The 21188-nt window shown below is 42.9% G+C and overlaps 1 protein-coding gene across 1 annotated transcript; it reads left to right on the top strand.

Moving 5' to 3' along the window:
- Window positions 1-135: 135 nt before the first annotated feature.
- LOC109878178 (keratin, type I cytoskeletal 16-like) lies at window positions 136-20917 on the top strand. Its single transcript, XM_020470695.2, has 8 exons — window positions 136-165; window positions 8335-8463; window positions 8868-8950; window positions 9180-9336; window positions 9689-9850; window positions 9991-10116; window positions 10418-10638; window positions 20860-20917. Exons 1-8 carry the CDS (start codon window positions 136-138, stop codon window positions 20915-20917), a joined length of 966 nt encoding a protein of 321 aa, XP_020326284.2.
- The last annotated feature ends 271 nt before the right edge of the window (window positions 20918-21188 follow it).

Genomic DNA, 21188 nt, shown 5'->3' with positions numbered 1-21188 from the left:
TTGTATTTGACATTCTGAAACAGAAATTCAGCGAATTGGCCTATTCATGCATGCCCTTGGCTGATTTTTACAATACTAAACCTGTACCCGGAGAGGCTGTTATGGAGTATTGGGTTCGATTGAACAAGGCCGTAGATGTCGCTGACGAGGGCCTTAAGAGACAAGGTAAGAAGATTGACTCCGATGTCGTTAGGATGTTTGTAACATACTGCCCTGACCCCAAACTGGCAGCAGTATTCCAATACAAGTCTGCTGAGAAATGGACTGCGAGTGAAGTACAGGAGAGAATCTATGAACATGAACGCCGCAGGAAAGCCACCATGTGTCAATCTACCGCTGTATCCTCAAAGCAAATAACAGTACATCCCCAGATAACTCCATGTGAAGGCGGGGTCAATGCTGGTGCGTGCAGTGACACTTCTTTCACATCAAGCGCCAAACAAGATGGGCAGAGTGCAAGTATCGAGAGACACATTCACCTGCTTGAACGTACCTTAGAGAAGAGCATACCACCCGTTATGGTTTCACAGACACAGGCCAAGGCACCATCTTTCCACACTCAGCCCTCCAGGCGTAGGGAATGCAGGGTTTGTGGCTCAACAGATCACTCCACTGTGATGCACTGTAGACATGAGAACCTGTGCCTCCGGTGCTTTTCCCCAGATCATTGGAAGTCAAATTGTCCAAAACCGGGGGAACGCTATGCCAATCCCGGTGGTGAGAGACGCCCACCACAACAGCAGAGAAACTCACCACCACAGCAGCAACCATTAAACTGACACGCCCACAGGTGAAGGGGGGAAATGTGGGTGTTCAACTGTCTACCCCCAAGAAAGAATTTGATGATCTCGAGAAAACGTATGAGATTTTGTGCTCTGATGCGAAAGAAGGAGGGAAAATTGTTATGTTAGGTTCACAAGAGGTTGAGGCTTTTTCAGATTTGTTTTACACCTCTGTGTCTGTACATGGGAAAGTGCAGCTTAAGGGCATGCTTGACACTGGGTCTATGGCCTGTACATTGAGTGAACATGCGGAGCAGAGACTTTTGGAAGCAGTTGCCCTTCCTCAGCATTATCAGCCTCCCACAGAATTAGTATTAGTGGGGTGTGGGGGTAAGAAGACCTCAACAAAGTGTTTCTATGATTTGGAGATGCAAATCTATGGGATTGATGTTAAAGTGCCCACTCTAGTTGTTCCTGGACAGCGTGATGATCTCATCCTGGGATCGAATGTCATTAAGCATCTATTGCATGAGATGAAAAGCACTGATGAATACTGGAAGCTCGTCAACAACATGGATGGCCAGACCCACTCACCAGAGGGTAAGCAGATTCTGCAGATGATGACAAGTGTCACAAGATGGAAGGGACAGCAAGTCGATGGCAAGGTTGGGACAGTGAAGCTCACTCAAGCTGAGACTCTTTCGCCCAAGACTGAACACTTAGTTTGGGGTAAACTTCCTAAAAATGTGGCATTGTCTCCAGGCAGCACTGTAATAGTCGAACCTACCAGGTCAAAGGTCATGCCCAGAAACATACTCGTGGGTAGAGTTATTACACCTATGTGGGGAGATGGCTGGGTCCCTTTAAAGGTAGTAAACTGTTCTGACAAACATCTCACCCTAAGACGTAACATGAAGTTGGCCGATGTGTCTACATGCTTGGCTGTTGAGGATGCAACAATCTTTCAGGGCCTTCATGAAGTGAGGAAAACCCCAATGGAACAGAAGCAGGATGACAATGGTTGCCACAATCTGAAACAAAGACTGTCTGATCTAGGATTAGTAGACATTGACATTGATGGATGCCAGGTAACTGACCAGTGGAAGGAAAAGCTTGTGAATACCATCACAAAATATGAAGAGATCTTCTCAAGACATAATCTGGACTGCGGAGAAGCCAGGGGTTATGTTCACCGTATCCACCTGGTTGATGACAGACCCTTCCGGCTACCATACAGAAGAGTTCCGCCTGCTCATTACCTGAAGCTGAGGAAGGTATTGACAGATATGGAAGAAGTAGGTCTTATACGCAAGTCAGTTAGTGACTATGCCCCCCCTTTAGTCATGGTATGGTAAACATGGACGGTGTGGTCAAAAGACTGTGTGCTGCCATTCCAGTCACTCCCAGTAGGCCTGGGAGCATGTATGCCTTTTTAACTGTATTCTCCATTGGCCTGTAGAGGGGGAACACACCTGACAGGGGATTAATGGCAAACACACATTCAACAGAAATGTTTCATGAATTGGAAACAATTCCTACAATAAGTATTCAGACACGTTACAAGCTTGGCACACCTGTATTTGAGGAGTTTCTCACATTCTTCTCTGCAGATCCTCTCAAGCTCTGTCAGGTTGGATGGGGAGTGTCGATGCACAGCTATTTTCATGTCTCTCCAGAGATGTTCGATCGGGTTCAAATCCAGGCTCTGGCTGGGCCACTCAAGGACATTCAGAGATTTGTCCCGAATCCACTCCTGTGTTCTCTTGGCCATGTGCTTAGGGTCTTTGTCCTGTTGGAAGGTGAACCTTTGCCCCCAGTTTGAGGTCCTGAGTGCTCTGAAGCAGGTTTTCATCAAGAATCTCTCTGTACTTAGCGCTGTTTATCTTTCCCTCGATTCTGACTATTCTCCCAGTCCCTGTTGCTGAATAACACCACCATGCTGCCACCACCATGCTTCACCGCAGGGATGGTATTGGCCAGTTGATGAGCGGTGCCTGGTTTCCTCTAGACATGCCTCTTGGCATTCAGGCCAAAGAGTTCAATCTTGGTTTCATCAGACCAGATAATCTTGTTTCTGTAAAAGAGAGGTGATCGTACGTAACAGTCTGTACAAAATTAAATCAGCAATTGTGAATGATATTGCCAGTTCTCTATGTCAGGTATTTTATACACAAAGGCCTATGTAACTAATATTGTCAAAGAGCAATATTTGTTTTTGTCCAAGATAGATCTCTTGATTGTTTGAAAAAGACAATGGAAACACCATGCGTAATGGATACTTGGTGCCAGAATGGGGCACATCAATATTATAATCGTTCACCTGGAAATGTGAAACAATAAAGTAAAACTCAGTTAGACATTCAATAGTGATTGTTTTTACAAGAGTCTACAACCCTGTCATAACAACTGTATCCAAGGCCAACTCTAACTTCCACTTGCATTGACATGAAAGGAAAACCATGGATCGATCATAAAAAATGCAATGGAATAAGTGGCAAGTTGTCCATCACTTAGAAACACATTTGAAACACAAAGGCACCATATCATTACTGTTGTTCTTAATATAGACCTACACTAAAAATGAGGGGTTTTTATACAAAGTTTCTTCTAAGATCCTCAAAGTTATTTGAAGAACCTTAGGATTCTTAACACTGAAAATTGCTCCACCAACCTCCTTAGTTGGTGCAGGTTCTTGGAAGATCCTAACTGCCCAACTGAAACATTTGGAAGGACGGCAGGAGCAGGCATTTAGCTGAAACAAGTATAGATTTCCTTAATTTAAGGTAAGGTCTGTCCCTTGTATGATCTAAATTGATATTGTTTGATGATAGCATCAATCTTTTCATTTTTGTGCAAATCTTTCTAAAAGAGAAAATTGACAATTTAATGGCTATCAAATCAACAAAGAGGTAAGAATATGTAGGCTATAAGAAAATGTTGAAGGCTAGGTGTATTGGGTGCAGGTGACTGAACTGCTCACTTATGCTCTGTCTGCAGATATACAGAGGAGGCATACAAAGGTGTCACATCTGCTCCTGCTACGCCCCCTCAACAGCTCATCCTGTGTCTCCTAGACCTGCCACCACTCCCCCAGTACTCTCCCCCTCTCTCTCTCTCCTTCTCTGTGTGTTGTGACGGCCCTGAATTTTTCTGAACCGTCTCAGTGCAGCTCCTTCCAATAGGGCGCATTCCCTTTAATTTCCAATTAAATAGCCAGCATCAGCTGTGCAAAAGTGGGGTTGTGATGGAGACGTGAATGAGGATGTGTTCAACCCTCAGTTCCGAAGCTTCTCTATTCCGTTTGTTTTGTTGCTGTTAAACGTGTGTTTTGTAGCCTAATAGAGTTTACCCAGGATCGGATCCACTCTTTGCGTCCGTGGACTACACCTCTCCGTTCTTCGTGGCCTTTCTCCGCTGGAGAACTGTTGGCGGATTGGATTGTCTGACTGACCGACTGACTACAACCTTTTTGTATACGGTATTTCATTTGTTTTGATGTGAGGTATACTGTGATGATTTATGTAGTTGTAGTTGAGGACTTAGTAAGAGTTGATACGCTTTAAAGTTCTGTGGTAAAATAATTGTTATATTGATTGTATGATTAATACTGGGTTTACGCTACACTTGAATGAACGGACACACATTGCGTGACTAAGGTCACGGGAGTTCCCTGAACTCCTTTACCGGACTGGACTCTTTTTAGGCCCGAGGTACAGGACATTTCTAGAAGAACCAGAATTCATTGTGATATTATTATATGTGTGTGTGTAATCATTGGTGTTGCTAATACAACCCACGCAAAAAGAATATAGTTGTTTTTGAAGTTCTTTCCAATGTTTTAAGGGTTTATGAAAAGTTTATTTCCAGTCCTTTGTATTGGTGTAGACTTGATGGACCAGATGGGACTCATTCCCTCCCAAACCAAAAGGAGAAACCAATGTTTTCTCTGGTAGGCACAACCTACCTGGCACCCCGATAAATAATAACCTCAAGTCAAAACCGTTACAGTGTGTGTGATTGTGTGGGGGCGGAGACAGGTGTGCGGGAGTCAGAGCAGATCCCCACCAACTGCAACCTGTTCCAAAATCAAGAACTCTACAAATACTCAGCCCTGCCACTTCCATGATGCCAGATCGTAATCTCTGCTGTCAGTCTACGCTTCTAGCTAGTTGTTACTATTCAGATCCTGTTACCCTGCTGTGCATGTTTCCCTGCCTGACGCTGTTTTCCTCTCTGCTACAGTTCTGCCCGCTCTGACTCTGGTCCCTGTCTCCTGTCCTACATCTCGTCATCCTGCTACTCTGTCCTGGATTATCATAGGTACACTTCAACTGTGAGAGACGGAATCTAAAACAAAAATCCAGAAAATCACATTGTATGATTTTTAAGTAATTCATTTGCATTTTATTGCATGACATAAGTATTTGATCACCTACCAACCAGTAAGAATTCCGGCTCTCACAGACCTGTTAGTTTTTCTTTAAGGAGCCCTTTAAAGATGAGTACAACCCCAAGAACACCATCCCAACTGTGAAGCATGGAGGTGGAAACATCATTTTTTGGGGGATGCTTTTCTGCAAAGGGGACAGGACGACTGCACCGTATTGAAGGGAGGATGGATGGGGCCATGTATCGTGAGATCAACAACCTCCTTCCCTCAGTAAGAACATTGAAGATGGGTCGTGGCTGGGTCTTCCAGCATGACAACGACCCGAAACACACAGCCAGGGCAACTAAGGAGTGGCTCCGTAAGAAGCATCTCAAGGTCCTGGAGTGGCCCAGCCAGTCTCCAGACCTGAACCCAATAGAACATCTTTGGAGGGAGCTGAAAGTCCGTATTGCCCAGCGACAGCCCCGAAACCTGAAGGATCTGGAGAAGGTCTGTATGGAGGAGTGCGCCAAAATCCCTGCTGCAGTGTGTGCAAACCTGGTCAAGAACACCAGGAAACGTATGATCTCTGTAATTGCAAACAAAGGTTTCTGTACCAAATATTAAGTTCTGCTTTTCTGATGTATCAAATACTAATGTCATGCAATAAAATGCAAATTAATTCCTTAAATCATACAATAAAATGCAAATTAATTACTTAAATCATACAATGTGATTTTCTGGATTTTTTTAGATTCCGTCTCTCACAGTTGAAGTGTACCTATGATAAAAATTACAGACCTCTACGTGCTTTGTAAGTAGAAAAACCTGAAAAATCGGCAGTGTATCAAATACTTGTTCTCCCCACTGTATGTGTTTGAAAAACTATATCCAAACAGCTTTTTCATTCACATTTACCACAAAAACCAAGGTATGAATACTGTCGTGCAAGTTTTGTTAAAAAAAATTGGATTCAGACTTCACCCTCCCTACACCTCTGAATATAATAGGATACCTGTTCAATCACCATGCACTGCAAAATCCTTCTGGCTGTGGATACGGAGAACGTCAACATGCCAGAGAATATACCCACTGGACTTGAGGCTCTGCTGGGAGATTACCTGATATTTTGATTTGTTTATTTTACTTTGCCACTAAAACCAACCTTTTTAAAGGGTTATAGGGGTTCCCCCACAGTTTCAATTTAAAGAACCCCTAAAGGATACTCCAGGAACCTTTTCTTTTTAGAGTGTAGTTGTAAAATGATTATAACAGTGATATCGTTAAGGCGAAACCTAAACAACCGATGAGAAAAGGTTAAGAGGACAGTGTGTGACGACGTACATCCTCCACTCTTATCTGGACTAAAGAGCGAATCATTGACAGTGACCAACATTTGTCACGCCCTGGTCGAAGTATTTTGTGTTTATCTTTATTTATTTGGTCAGGCCAGGGTGTGGCATGGGTTTTTGTATGTGGTGTGTTGGGATTGGGATTGTAGCTTTAGTGGGGTGTTCTAGTTAAGTCTATGGCTGTCTGGAGTGGTTCTCAATCAGAGGCAGGTTTTTATCGTTGTCTCTGATTGGGAACCATATTTAGGCAGCCATATTCTTTGAGTGTTTCGTGGGTGAGTGTCCTGATGTTCTGTGTTTATTGGCACCAGTATTAGGCTGTTTCGGTTTTCGTTACGTTTATTGTTTTGTAGTGTTTGTATTTCGATTCGGTTTGCTTCAGTTTAATAAACGTGGATCGCAATCTACACGCCGCATTTTGGTCCGACTCTCCTTCACACCTAGAAAACCGTTACAACATTAGAGATGTTTACTTACAGATTTTCTAAAAAGTCAAGGAACTATCTTCTGTATTTTATATTCTTTAATAGCTAAAAAAAAATGTAATTCAAGTCATACAGATATGATATTGGTTTAGAATGTTGTCAATGAAGCTTGTCAATATTATAAAAACATTTAACACTGGAATTGTTGTCAGGATACCACAGCCAAAGTGATATGCTGTTATGGAAATAGGAAACAAGTGATAATGGTTTAACATGGACCTGATGTCTCTTTACATTGTGCACTTCACAAGATGTAAAGTATCAACTAATGTATATAGAAAAACTGGAAGCCAGTCTGTCAGTTTCTGGCACTCCAAGGATGATGAGAATAGATAGGGGGGCTCTTTCCTAGGAAGACGAGGGGTGTGTGTGTGGTAATTGGGGTGTGTGGAAGAGGGTGTATAGTAGAAACTAATCTTTTAAGGGAAATAAAAGGATAATTAAAGCAAAAAAAGCATGTAATATTGATGTCCTGGATTAGAAATACAACCATTTTGTTAGGGTCCTTCCACCTCCAGCCCTCTAAATTGTGCTGGCCCAGTCTGTGCTGTGTCCCTCTCTTGTATATTTAGAACAACATACTTTTAGACTTTTATGCAAGTAGTATTTTACTGTTTTATCAGTTTACTTTCACTTTTACTTGAGTAACTTTCTATTAAGGTATCTTTACTTTTGCTCAAGTATGACATTTGGGTACTTTTTCCACCACTGATCATTCCACCTGACATTTGGAAGGAATTGCATGTTATTGTCTTTTGCATGTAGGCCAAAGACAGACTCACTCTTTCGTTTTTGTTGCCGTCTTTTGCTAAACGAGGCAGAACATCTCTACCTGTGGTAATAGAACCAAAGGGAGACAACAACATTGCAAGGCAGCAAAACATGACAACACAGCATGGTAGCAACACAACATACATAGTGAGGACAATGACATTGCAGGATTTGATCATTTATTTTAAATTCCATTATGTTGGGGATTATCTAATGGGAGAGTGCTGATTCTCATAACGTGATGTGTTATGCTCCAAATGGCACCCTATTCCCTATGTAGTGCACAACAGGGCCCACAGGGTCAAATGTAGTGCTCTATATAGGGAATAGGGTGCCATTTCAGATAGACCCATGAACTGAACTTTTTCTTTTGATTTATTTCACCAAGCAAGTCAGTTAAAAACCAATTCTTATTTACAATGACGACCTATCCCGGCCAAACTCTCCCTTAACACAGATGATGCTGGGCCAATTGTGCAGCGCCCTATGGTACTCCAAATCACGACCGGTTGTGATACAACCTGGGATCAAAACAGGTTCTGTAGTGATGACCCTAGCCCCACTGCAATGCAGTGCCTTAGACCACTGTGCCACTCGGGAGCCCAAATGATTCCCTCCACTCCCTGTGTACACAGGTACGCTCTCTAGAGGCAGCTAATAGTAAGTTGGAGCTGCAGATCAAGGAGTTCTACGAGATGAGATCACCGACTCACAAGAAGGACCTCAGTGGGTTCCATACCACCATCTCAGACAACCTCAACCAGGTACTTCTGGGTAATGTAGTCTTAATGTAGCGACCCACTGGGCACACACTGGTTGAATCAACATTGTTTCCATGTAATTGCAATGTAATTATGTTGAAACAATGTGGAATAGACGTTGAATTGATGTCTGTCACAGTGGGAAGGGTGGTGAGGATAGGATTGAGAAGATGCCAACAGCTTTGTGAATGAAGCGTCACTAGAATGAATTAGATAAGTGATAGATTTGAGGTATAATTCCTATTGTCTCTCAGTATTTATCTTGTTGATTGTTGAAAAACATGTTCTGTTGTAAATGAATGAACAGTAGACATGAACCAGATCTGTTGATCTAAACACATGATATCCTATACATAGTTGACTCTGTAATTACATCCCATTGACTGTGGCTGTCCTCCTGTTCCTAGATCCAAGCCAGGTCTGTGGAGAACTCTCAGATGATCCTGCAGGTGGATAATGCCAGACATGCAGCTGATGTCTTCAAGATGAAGTAGGTGCACTTCCTGTTTGTACTGTACACAGCCTCTGTGAGTGTACTGATTCTGTTTGTAACTCTTGGCCTATAGGTTTGATATTGAGTAGATCCAATCCTCCCAGATCTACAGAAATGCTTATGGGGGTAGGCAGGGCTATGGATCAGTTTATGGTTGGGCAAGTTGTATCTTGGTTTGTTGTGAGAAGGAACTAATCAATCCCTCTTCTTTCTTCAACCCCTGTAGGTTAGAGATTGAGGGTAACATGCGTATGAAGATAGAAGGGGATGTGGCTCGTCTGAGAGGAGTCCTGTACAGCTTTACACTCACCAGAGCAGAACTGGAGATACAGATTGAGGGGCTGAAGGAGGAGCTGATCTACCTCAGGAAGAACCACGAGGAGGTCATTTCTCCTCACACACTCAAGTCGTAACACTTGTGCTGTTGGCTGAAGTCTGAATGCTGCAGGCAGCCACATGTGGTTTTTCATTAGGACACAATGGCTTCGCCTGTAGTTTTTGCAAAGTTTTCGCATTGAATGTATTTATCAATTCTCAGTGGGTTTGAGATCTTTCCATGTTTGGCCACAAGGGGGCAAAACTCACCCACAACAAATCTAGGGCAACTTCACTGTTATTAGTACTCAAATATATAGTAACTCATTGCTTTCAGGTGCTTTTGCCCTTCACTGTGTATACGTAAACTACAAATCCCAGGTATTATAGAACAATTTGTCCCCCTTTTCATGTTGTTAGGAGATGCAGTTGATGCGGACGCTGCATTGTGGTGCTGTGAATGTGGAGATGGACTGTGCTTCCTCAGTGGACATGAGCAAGGTGCTGGAGGAGATGAGGACCCAGTATGAGGGCATGATAACGAAGAACCAGAGAGATGCTGCCAAGCGGCTTGAGAGCAAGGTGAGACAACCTCTGAAAATAGGACAGGGGGACTCGAAAGATGTGGGCATGGGTCCCTGAATGTGTTTTGTGAGAGGCACAATTGACATGTATTTTGTGAAGTGGTACTACACTTTTGACTAATATGGTGTGTGTGTCAGGTGGAGGTGCTTCAGAACCAGATCACCACCAGCACCACAGAGGTGAAGACCTCTCAGTCTCAGGTGACTGACCTGAAGAGGACCTTCCAGAGCCTGGAGATTGAACTGCATGGCCTGCTTACTCAGGTATGATGTCAAACCATCTTAGTGAATCAGCATCCCTAAACATATAGCATTTCTCTTTACCCTACCTCTGTTCCTAAAATATGGAATTCCTTTAGGTCTTAAAAGAACAGTACACTCCAAAATCAAAGTTTGTTAGATGTTTTCAGACCTCCACAGTGGTCTAATGTCAAGGTGTTCTAACACCTTTATGCACACCAATCTAACTATCTCTACCATTCTTCATCTCCCTCTTTATACATTTCTACTACCCTCTCCTTCTTTCCTTCATCTTCATCCCTTACAAACATAAACACATTCCTAGAAGGGGTACCTGGAGCAGAGCGTCGTTGATATAAACGGCCGCCACGGCTCCCAGCTGAGCCAGCTGCAGGTTTTTATCAACAGCATGGAGGAGGAGCTGCAGCAGCTCAACGTCAGCATCCAGCAGCAGGCCTCTGAGTACCAGATCCTCCTGGACATCAAGATGAGGCTGGAGATGGAGATCGCTGAGTACAGGAGGCTGCTGGATGGAGAGGGACTCAGGTGAGAGGGGATAATGGAGGGGCAGGAAAATAGGAGGGAGAAGGGATGGGGGGATGACAGCTGTTTATTGGCACCTCATTGCAAACAGAGGTGGAAAACGTACTCAACTGTCACACTTGATAAAAAGTAAAGATACCTTAATAGAAAATTACTCAAATAAAAGAGTCATCCAGTAAAATTCTAATTGAGTAAAAGTCTAAAAGTATTTGGTTTAAAATATACTTAAGTATCAATGGTAAAAATGTAAATATTTTCAAATTCCTTGTATTAACCAGATGGCACCATTTTCTTGTTTTTTTCACATTCCCAGTGGGTCAGAAATGTACATGCACTCAATTAGTATTTGGTAGCATTGCCGTTAAATTGTTTAACTTGGGTCAAATATTTCGGGTAGCCTACCACAAGCTTCCCACAATAAGTTGGGTGAATTTTGGCCCATTCCTCCTGACAGAGCTGGTGTAACTGAGTCATGTTTGTAGGCCTCCTTGCTCGCACATGCTTTTTCGGTTCTGCCCACAAATTTTCTATGGGATTGAGGTCAGGGCTTTGTGATGGCTACTCCAATACCTTGACTTTGTTGTCCTTGCCACAACTTTGGAGTATGCTTGGGGTCATTGGGGCGGCAGGGTACCCTAGTGGTTAGAGCGTTGGACTAGTTACCGGAAGGTTGCAAGTTCAAATCCCCTAGCTGACAAGGTACAAATCTGTCGTTCTGCCCCTGAACAGGCAGTTAACCCACTGTTCCTAGGCCGTCATTAAAAATAAGAATTTGTTCTTAACTAACTTGCCTAGTTAAAAAAATAAAAATAAAATTGTCTATTTGGAAGACCCATTTGCGACCAAGCTTTAACTTCCTGACTGTAGTCTTGAGATGTTGCTTCAATACATCCACATAATTTTCCTCCCTCATGATGCCATCTATTTTGTGAAGTGCACCAGTCCCTCCTGCAGCAAAACACCCCCACAACATGATGCTGCCACCCCCGTGCTTCACGGTTGGGATGGTGTTCTTTGGCTGACAAGCCTCCCCCTTTTCCTCCAAACATACAGAGATGGTTGTTATGGCCAAACAGCTCTATTTTTGTTTTATCAGACCAGAGGACATTTCTCCAAAAAATACAATCTTTGTCCACATGTGCAGTTGCAAACCATAGTTTGGCTTTTTTTATGGTGGTTTTGGAGCAGTGGCTTCTTCCTTGCTGAGAGGCCTTTCAGTTTATGTCGATATAGGACTCGTTAACTGTGGATATAGATACTTTTGTACCTGTTTCCTCCAGAATCTCCACAAGGTCCTGTGCTGTTCTGGGATTGATTTGCACTTTTTCCACCAAAGTATGTTAATCTCTAGGAGACAGAACGCTTCTCCTTCCGTGAACGGTGTGGCGGTTCTGTGGTCCCATGGTGTTTATACTTGCGTACTACTGTTTGTACAGATGAACGTGGTACCTTCAGGCGTTTGGAGATTGTTCCCAAGGATGAACCAGACTTCTGGAGGTCAACCATTTTCGAGGTCTTGGCTGATTTATTTAGATTTTCCCATGATGTCAAGCAAAGAGGCACTGAGTTTGAAGGTAGGCCTTAAAATACATCTACAGGTACACCTCCAATTGACTCAAATGATGTCAATTAGCCTATCAGAAGCTTCTAAAACCATGACATGCATCTTTGGAACTTTCCAGGCTGTTTAAAGGCACAGTCAACTTAGTGTATGTAAACTTCTGACCCACTGGAATTGTGATACAGTTAAATAATGTATCTTTAAACAATTGTTGGAAAAATTAGAAAGTAGATGTCTTAACCGACTTGCCAAAACTATAGTTTGTTAACAAGAAATGTGTGGAGTGGTTGAAAAACGAGTTTTAATAACTCCAACCTAAGTGTATGCAAATTTCTGACTTCAACTGTAAATGTATGCAAATATATTTCATGGTCGCATACTGTAATATGTCCCTTTTGACAGGATTGCATCAGCTGAATGATAACTGATGTAATTTACTCATGTTACCAAATAACTCTTATATGACTCTATCATATGGCCAATTGAATATTATTTCTAGAATGTGTTTTCCCATTGTTCCATTCATTGCCACCAGGTGGCATTATCTCATTTAAATATCTTTGTGTAACCCCATTAAAAGTGAAAATGATCTCATTTGAGTAAATTGAAAACAGATTGGTACAGTTACATAAGTGACATTAGGGAAAATAAGATTTGCTTCATCAGCTATTATAAAGGTATTTTAGCTCCATTGTATACTACCAGGACCACAAGCCATGTATGTTCTCTGTACTCTACGACAGGTTTAAAGTTCATGTTCTGTAGGCCTATGACACTGACGCTACATGATACATTTGGCTGTGGATTAAATCTAGATGTCAATGCATTTCAGGACACTATCATAATTTAGGGTCCATTGCTGTCCTCTAAAAAGTTTAAAAGAAACACCTTTGCAGATCGTATGAGGCCAACACACATACTGTACCATACATTATATGAGCTTAACACTCACGGGAGTTTCACTTACTCAAACATGTTCTCAGAGCAGAACGGATTATGATTGGTCGCATCAGGCACCCAATGAAAATGGAGAGGAGGTGGGAGGAGGCACAGTGGCGACTCGCCATTCACGGTAGGTCGGGCAGAGCAAGAAGAAAATTAGCCTTTTTTTGCATGTTATTTTGGCATAAATATGTGTCACATATCAGTTTGCGAACAATGTAAAAAAAAAATATAATTTAATTAATCAAGCCGCATACAAACATGGTCTCTTTTTTATTTTCTTGAGTAAGGCAGCTCCAAAATGCAGGTGTTCCAGGCCTAGGTCAGTGCTTTCTGTGGTGGTGGGGCATGCTAAGCAGACAATAGGAGCATTGCGCCGTGATTGGCTCAGTGTTCTGTCACTCTTCAAATCAAATCAAATTTATTTATATAGCCCTTCGTACATCAGCTGATATCTCAAAGTGCTGTACAGAAACCCAGCCTAAAACCCCAAACAGCAAGCAATGCAGGTGTAGAAGCACGGTGGCTAGGAAAAACACCCTAGAAAGGCCAAAACCTAGGAAGAAACCTAGAGAGGAACCAGGCTATGTGGGGTGGCCTGTCCTCTTCTGGCTGTGCCGGGTGGAGATTATAACAGAACATGGCCAAGATGTTCAAATGTTCATAAATGACCAGCATGGTTGTATAATAATAAGGCAGAACAGTTGAAACTGGAGCAGCAGCACGGTCAGGTGGACTAGGGACAGCAAGGAGTCATCATGTCAGGTAGTCCTGGGGCATGGTCCTAGGGCTCAGGTCCTCCGAGAGAGAGAAAGAAAGAGAGAATTAGAGAGAATTAGAGAACGCACACTTAGATTCACACAGAACACCGAATAGGACAGGAGAAGTACTCCAGATATAACAAACTGACCATAGCCCCCCGACACATAAACTACTGCAGCATAAATACTGGAGGCTGAGACAGGAGGGGTCAGGAGACACTGTGGCCCCATCCGAGGACACCCCCGAACAGGGCCAAACAGGAAGGATATAACCCCACCCACTTTGCCAAAGCACAGCCCCCACACCACTAGAGGGATATCTTCAACCACCAACTTACCATCCTGAGACAAGGCTGAGTATAGCCCACAAAGATCTCTGCCATGGCACAACCCAAGGGGGGGGCGCCAACCCAGACAGGATGACCACATCAGTGAATCAACCCACTCAGGTGACGCACCCCTTCCAGGGACGGCATGAGAGAGCCCCAGTAAGCCAGTGATTCAGCCCCTGTAATAGGGTTAGAGGCAGAGAATCCCAGTGGAAAGAGGGGAACCGGCCAGGCAGAGACAGCAAGGGCGGTTCGTTGCTCCAGAGCCTTTCCGTTCACCTTCCCACTCCTGGGCCAGACTACACTCAATCATATGACCCACTGAAGAGATGAGTCTTCAGTAAAGACTTAAAGGTTGAGACCGAGTTTGCCTCTCTGACATGGGTAGGCAGACCGTTCCATAAAAATGGAGCTCTATAGGAGAAAGCCCTGCCTCCAGCTGTTTGCTTAGAAATTCTAGTGACAATTAGGAGGCCTGCGTCTTGTGACCGTAGCGTACGTGTAGGTATGTACGGCAGGACCAAATCAGAGAGATAGGTAGGAGCAAGCCCATGTAATGCTTTGTAGGTTAGCAGTAAAACCTTGAAATCAGCCCTTGCTTTGACAGGAAGCCAGTGTAGAGAGGCTAGCACTAGAGTAATATGATCAAATTTTTGGGTTCCAGTCAGGATTCTAGCAGCCGTATTTAGCACCAACTGAAGTTTACTTAGTGCTTTATCCGGGTAGCCGGAAAGTAGAGCATTGCAGTAGTCTAACCTAGAAGTGACAAAAGCATGGATTAATTTTTCTGCATCATTTTTGGACAGAAAGTTTCAGATTTTTGCAATGTTACGTAGATGGAAAAAAGCTGTCCTTGAAATGGTCTTGATATGTTCTTCAAAAGAGAGATCAGGGTCCAGAGTAACGCCGAGGTCCTTTACAGTTTTATTTGAGACGACTGTACAACCATTAAGATTAATTGTCAGATTCAACAGAAGATCTCTTTGTTACTTGGGACCTAGAACAAGCATCTCTGTTTTGTCTGAGTTTAAAAGTAGAAAGTTTGCAGCCATCCACTTCCTTATGTCTGAAACACATGCTTCTAGCAAGGGCAATTTTGGGGCTTCACCATGTTTCATTGAAATGTACAGCTGTGTGTCATCCGCATAGCAGTGAAAGTTAACATTATGTTTTCGAATAACATCCCCAAGAGGTAAAATATATAGTGAAAACAATAGTGGTCCTAAAACGGAACCTTGAGGAACACCGAAATTTACAGTTGATTTGTCAGAGGACAAACCATTCACAGAGACAAACTGATATCTTTCCGACAGATCTAAACCAGGCCAGAACTTGTCCGTGTAGACCAATTTGGGATTCCAATCTCTCCAAAAGAATGTGGTGATCGATGGTATTAAAAGCAGCACTAAGGTCTAGGAGCACGAGGACAGATGCAGAGCCTCGGTCCGATGCCATTAAAATGTCATTTACCACCTTCACAAGTGCCGTCTCAGTGCTATGATGGGGTCTAAAACCAGACTGAAGCATTTCGTATACATTGGGGACCTTACGTAATCGCCAAGCTTAAGTCCTTAGAAAGGCTAGATAGCCCTTTGGGTTCTGCCATAGAGTTATATTAGAAGTGCCCTTCCAAGAAGGCTCAAGGTCATTGGCCACAGAAATTACATCAAATCACGTTATATGTACAGTAGCTTTGATTGGACTCATCATGTCAACATCTTACTTTCACAATCTTAGCTAGCAGTCATCATCATGAATCAAGTCTACTGGCAAATCCTTTTCATTCCTTGTCGTATGAAGAGAAATAATGAAGAGAAAATATAGATAAAACGTATTGGTGCTCATTGGCCACTGGACGTAAACATTACACAACAATTTCGGTAGATCGCAAATTCAACAATGAGTGTTTTGTAAGTAATCGGTGACAGTGGCTAACTGCAAGTATTGCAACTGGGAAGTTGGGAATAAACAGCCCAAACTAGGAAAATACGTTTTGAACGGTCATACAACTCAGAATTGTAAATCCGGCATCTTTCTCTTTGATGACAAAATTTGCCCACTAAGGACCGCCGCGCCACTTTCCTGTTCAAGCACATCACAACAACGTGAGCCCAAAAATTTCTTATGCTGCTTCATAAATTACGTAGGATGCCAGAGAGATATGTATCCCGTAGCTAAGAAGGTAATACCAGGTGTATGTGTAGTAAGCTAATATTAACTAGAAAAACTCATTTTAGAACTCATTTTTTACATGTAGTATTTAATCAATACTTTCGACTAACTGGAAACAGGACATTAATGCACAAAATTAAGAACTTGCTATATTCAAAGGAATTTGCTGATCGCTCCTGCAAAATTGCGTGTCTTTGTGAGACGGCAGAGTAGGTGAACGGATGATATCCACATGTGTGGTTCCCACCATGAAGCATGGAGGAGGAGGTGTGATGGTGTGGGGGTTCTTTGCTGGTGACACTGTCAGTGATTTATTTAGAAGTCAAGTCACACTTAACCAGCATGGCTACCACAGTATTCTGCGGCGATACGCCATCCCATCTGGTTTGTGCTTAGTGGGACTATTGTTTGTTTTTTAACAGCACAATCACCCAACACACCTCCAGGCTCTATAAGGGCTATTTGACCAAGAAGGAGAGGGATGGAGTGCTGTATCAGATGACCTGGCCTCCACAATGACCTTATCTCAACCCAATTGAGATGGTTTGGGATGAGTTGGACTGCAGAGTGAAGGAAAAGCAGCCAACAAGTGCTCAGCATATATGGGTACTCCTTCAAGCATTTTGGAAAAACATCCCAGGTGAAGCTGGTTCAGAGAATGCCAAGATTGTGCAAAGCTGTCAAGGCAAAGGGTGGCTACTTTTAAGAATCTAAAATATATTTAATTTGTTTAACAATTGTTTGTATACTATAGTACATGATTCCATATGTGTTATTTCATAGTCTTGATGTCTTCACTATTATTCTACAATGTAGAAAATAGTCAAATTAAAGAAAAACCCCTGAATGAGTTGGTGTCCAAACTTTTGACAGGTACTGTAAGTATTCACACCCCTGAGTCTGTCACGACTTCCGCCGAAGTTGGTGCCTCTCCTTGTTTAGGTGGCGTTCGGCGGTTGTCGTCACTGGCTTTCTAGCTGCCACGATCTACGTTTCTTTTTCCATTTGTTTTGTCTTGATTGTACACACCTGGTTCCCATTACATTATAATTATTTCCCTATTTAACCCTCTGGTTCCCATGATGTTTTGTGCGTGATTGTTCCTTGTCTAATGTTTTCAGTCTTCTGTGTTATGGTGTGTTTTCCCTGCGTGGAATTTATGGTTGATTACTTTCAGAGTAAAGTACGTTATTTTACTCAGTTCTGTGTCCTGCGCCTGACTCTGTACTCACCTCTGCATACTGATACATGACAGAGTCAATAGTTTGTAGAAGCACCTTTGGCAGTGATTACAGCTGTGAGTCTCTAAGTTCTTTCTACTCCTCGATTGTGCAATATTTGTCCATTATTCTTTTCAGAATTCTTCAAGCTCTGTCAAATTGGTTATTGATCAACTCCAGTGTATATTCGGCCTTGTGTTTTAGGTTATTTTCCTGCTGAAAGGTGAATTTGTCTCCCAGTGTCTGTTGAAAAACAGATTTAGCCAAGTTTTCCTTTAGGATTTTGCCCGTGCTTAGCTCGTTTCCAAACTTCTACAGATGCACAATCGAGAGCATCCTGGCGGGCTGTATCACCGCCTGGTATGGCAACTGCACCGCCCTCAACCGTAAGGCTTTCCAGAGGGTAGTGAGGTCTGCACAACGCATCACCGGGGGCAAACTACCTGTCCTCCAGGACACCTACACCACCCGATGCTACAGGAAGGCCATAAAGATCATCAAGGACATCAACCACCCAAGCCACTGCCTGTTCACCCCGCTGTCATCCAGAAGGTGAGGTCAGTACAGGTGCATCAAAGCTGGGACCGAGAGACTGAAAAACATCTTCTATCTCAAGGCCATCAGACTGTTAAACAGCCACCACTAACATTGAGTGGCTGCTGCCAACACACTGTCAATGACACTGACTCAACTCCAGCCACTTTAATAATGGGAATTGATGGGAAATGATGTAAATATATCACTAGCCACTTTAAACAATGCTACCTTATATAATGTTACTTACCCTACATTATTCATCTCATATGCATACGTATATACTGTACTCTATATCATCGACTGCATCCTTATGTAATACATGTATCACTAGCCACTTTAACTATGCCACTTTGTTTACATACTCATCTCATATGTTATACTGTACTTGATATCATCTACTGTATCTTGCCTATGCTGCTCTGTACCATCACTCATTCATATATCCTTATGTACATATTCTTTATCCCCTTACACTGTGTATAAGACAGTAGTTTTTTGGAATTGTTAGTTAGATTACTTGTTCGTTATTACTGCATTGTCGGAACTAGAAGCGCAAGCATTTCGCTACACTCGCATTAACATCTGCTAACCATGTGTATGTGACAAATAAAATTGGATTTGATTCATTTTGATCACACAAAACTCCCAGTCCTTGTCGATGACAAGCATAGCCATAAAGTTTATGCAGCCACCACAATGCTTGAAAATATGAAGAGTGGTACTCAGTGATGTGTTGTGTTTGCTTTGCCTCAATCATAATACTTTCTATTAAGGACATAAGGTTCATTGTAGGTTAACAAGCTAGCTTGCTAGTAAATACTTTTGCTGCTCTAAGTGAAGTTTGAGTCAACTGGGTCTCTAAGAGCAGAACTGTCAGTACTAGCCATCAACACAGTCAGTTCCACATTCCTCTTTCCACATTTTCCTACATGATTTTATTCCCTATTAATGATGTTGTGTACTTGTGACCCATGTGAAATGCACTTAAAATAAAACTTGAGTTACTAACATGTCATTATATCCTGACTGTAAAACATTCATTATTGAGTTGGTGAGGATCAGATGATATATGTTGGGTCGTCTTTTTTTCTCCTAGGCATGTAACGAGCTGGGTCAGATCTGGATGTAGTCAGGTGTGAGTGAGCACGCCATGTTTGAACACGTCCGGCTCATCATAGAGAGGTTTTGTGCAGATCTTGTGTAGTAGTAATTCAGCAGTACTTTTTCATGAGGGAGACCGCCTGCTTCGACTGTATGTTACAACACACACTAACTCTATAAGTAATTGTTTTCTAAATCTGACAAAGCCTGAGAGGATCTGCAGAGAACAATGGGAGTAGGATTCAATCTTAATCCTGTGTTGATGCTTTGCCTTTTTGATGGTCCGTCTGCGGGCGTAGCGCGATTTCTTATAAGCTTCCCAGATTAGTGTCCCGCTCATTGAAAGTGGCAGTTCTAGCCTTTAGCTCGATGTGGATGCTGCCTGTAATCCATGGCTTCTGGTTAGGATATGTACGTGCGGTCACTGTGGGGATGACGTCGTCAATGCACTTATTGATGAAGCCGACGACTGAGGTGGTATTTGGATGAATCCCGGGAACATATTCCAGTCTGTGCTAGCAATGCAGTTTTGCAGCGTAGCATCAGCGTCATCTGACCACTTTGGTATTGAGCTAGTCACTGATACTTCATGCTTTAGTTTTTGCTTGTAAGCAGGAATCAGGGGGATAGAATTATGGGCCAAAGAAGGGCAAGAAGTATACAGAATGAGAATCACCAGCAGCAAGAGCGACATCATTGATATATATACAGAGAAAAGAGTCGGCCCGAGAGTTGAACCCTGTGGCACCCCCATAGAGACTGCCAGAGGTCCGGACAACAGGCCCTCTGACTTGACACACCGAACTCTATCTGAGAGGGAGTTGGTGAACCAGGCGAGGCAGTCATTTGAGAAACCAAGGCTATTGAGTCTGCCGATAAGAATGCAATGATTGAGTCGAAAGCCTTGGCCAGGTCAATGAAGACGGCTGCACAGTACTGTCTTTTATCATTTGTGGTTATGATACCTCAGGCGAGACTTCTTTAATATTAGACATTGCGCAGAAGCTGTTATTGACAAATAGACACACTTCTCCGCCACTCGTCTTACCAGACATAGCTTCATTGTCTTGCCGATGCATGGAATATCCCGCCAGCTCTTTTCTATCATGTTGTCGTTCAGCCACGACTCTGTGAAACATTTTTTATGTCCCGTTGGTAGGATAATCGTGCACGTTGGCCAATAGATGGTAGCAGAGGTTTACTCACTCGCCTATGAATTTTCTGAAGGCAGCCCGACCTCCACCCCCTTTTTCTCTGTCTTTTCTTCACGCAAATGACAGAGATTTGGGCTCATTTCCGAGAAAGCAGCATATCCTTTGCGTCGGAATCGTTAAAGAAAAAACCTTTGCCCAGTTCGAGGTGTGTAATCGCTGTTCTGATGTTCCAGAAGTCATTTTTGGTCATAAGAGACGGTAGCAGCAACATTATGTACAAAATAAGTAAAACAATAAGTTACAAACAATGCGAAAAACTAACAAAATAGCACAGTTGGTTAGGAGCCCGTAAAACTGCAGCCATCCCCTTCGGAGCCTTACTCGCTACATCCAATGATTTTGATCATGTTGTTATGTTAAACTGTCTCTCCCTACTGTGTTTTTCAGGGCAGCCAAAGTGTTCCCGACTGTGCCCCTCAAAAACCTAGCTGCCATTCACATGTAGAGGAGGGAGTACGAGACTGCAGAGTAGGAGATAGCCCTGCACATCAGGATGAGAGCCTAGATCCCCCTCCCTGGCCTACAGTACACCCTCAAACACCTGGGCCTGCTCTAAAAATGCAGGGAAGGTTGAGAAGATGGTATGGTTTCAACTCAAGATGACATGGTGCTGTTGCATATAATCCAATTAAGCCAAGTCCTAGACACATTTTATTTTTACATTTTAAAGGAGAAGTTAACTTTTTTACAACCAAATCTGTATTTTGGATGCAAAT

The sequence above is a fragment of the Oncorhynchus kisutch genome, linkage group LG1 (genome assembly GCF_002021735.2).
Source record: "Oncorhynchus kisutch isolate 150728-3 linkage group LG1, Okis_V2, whole genome shotgun sequence".
NCBI lineage: Eukaryota > Metazoa > Chordata > Actinopteri > Salmoniformes > Salmonidae > Oncorhynchus > Oncorhynchus kisutch.
Note: the sequence above shows the minus strand (reverse complement) of the source record. Positions and strands in the feature narration are given on the sequence as shown.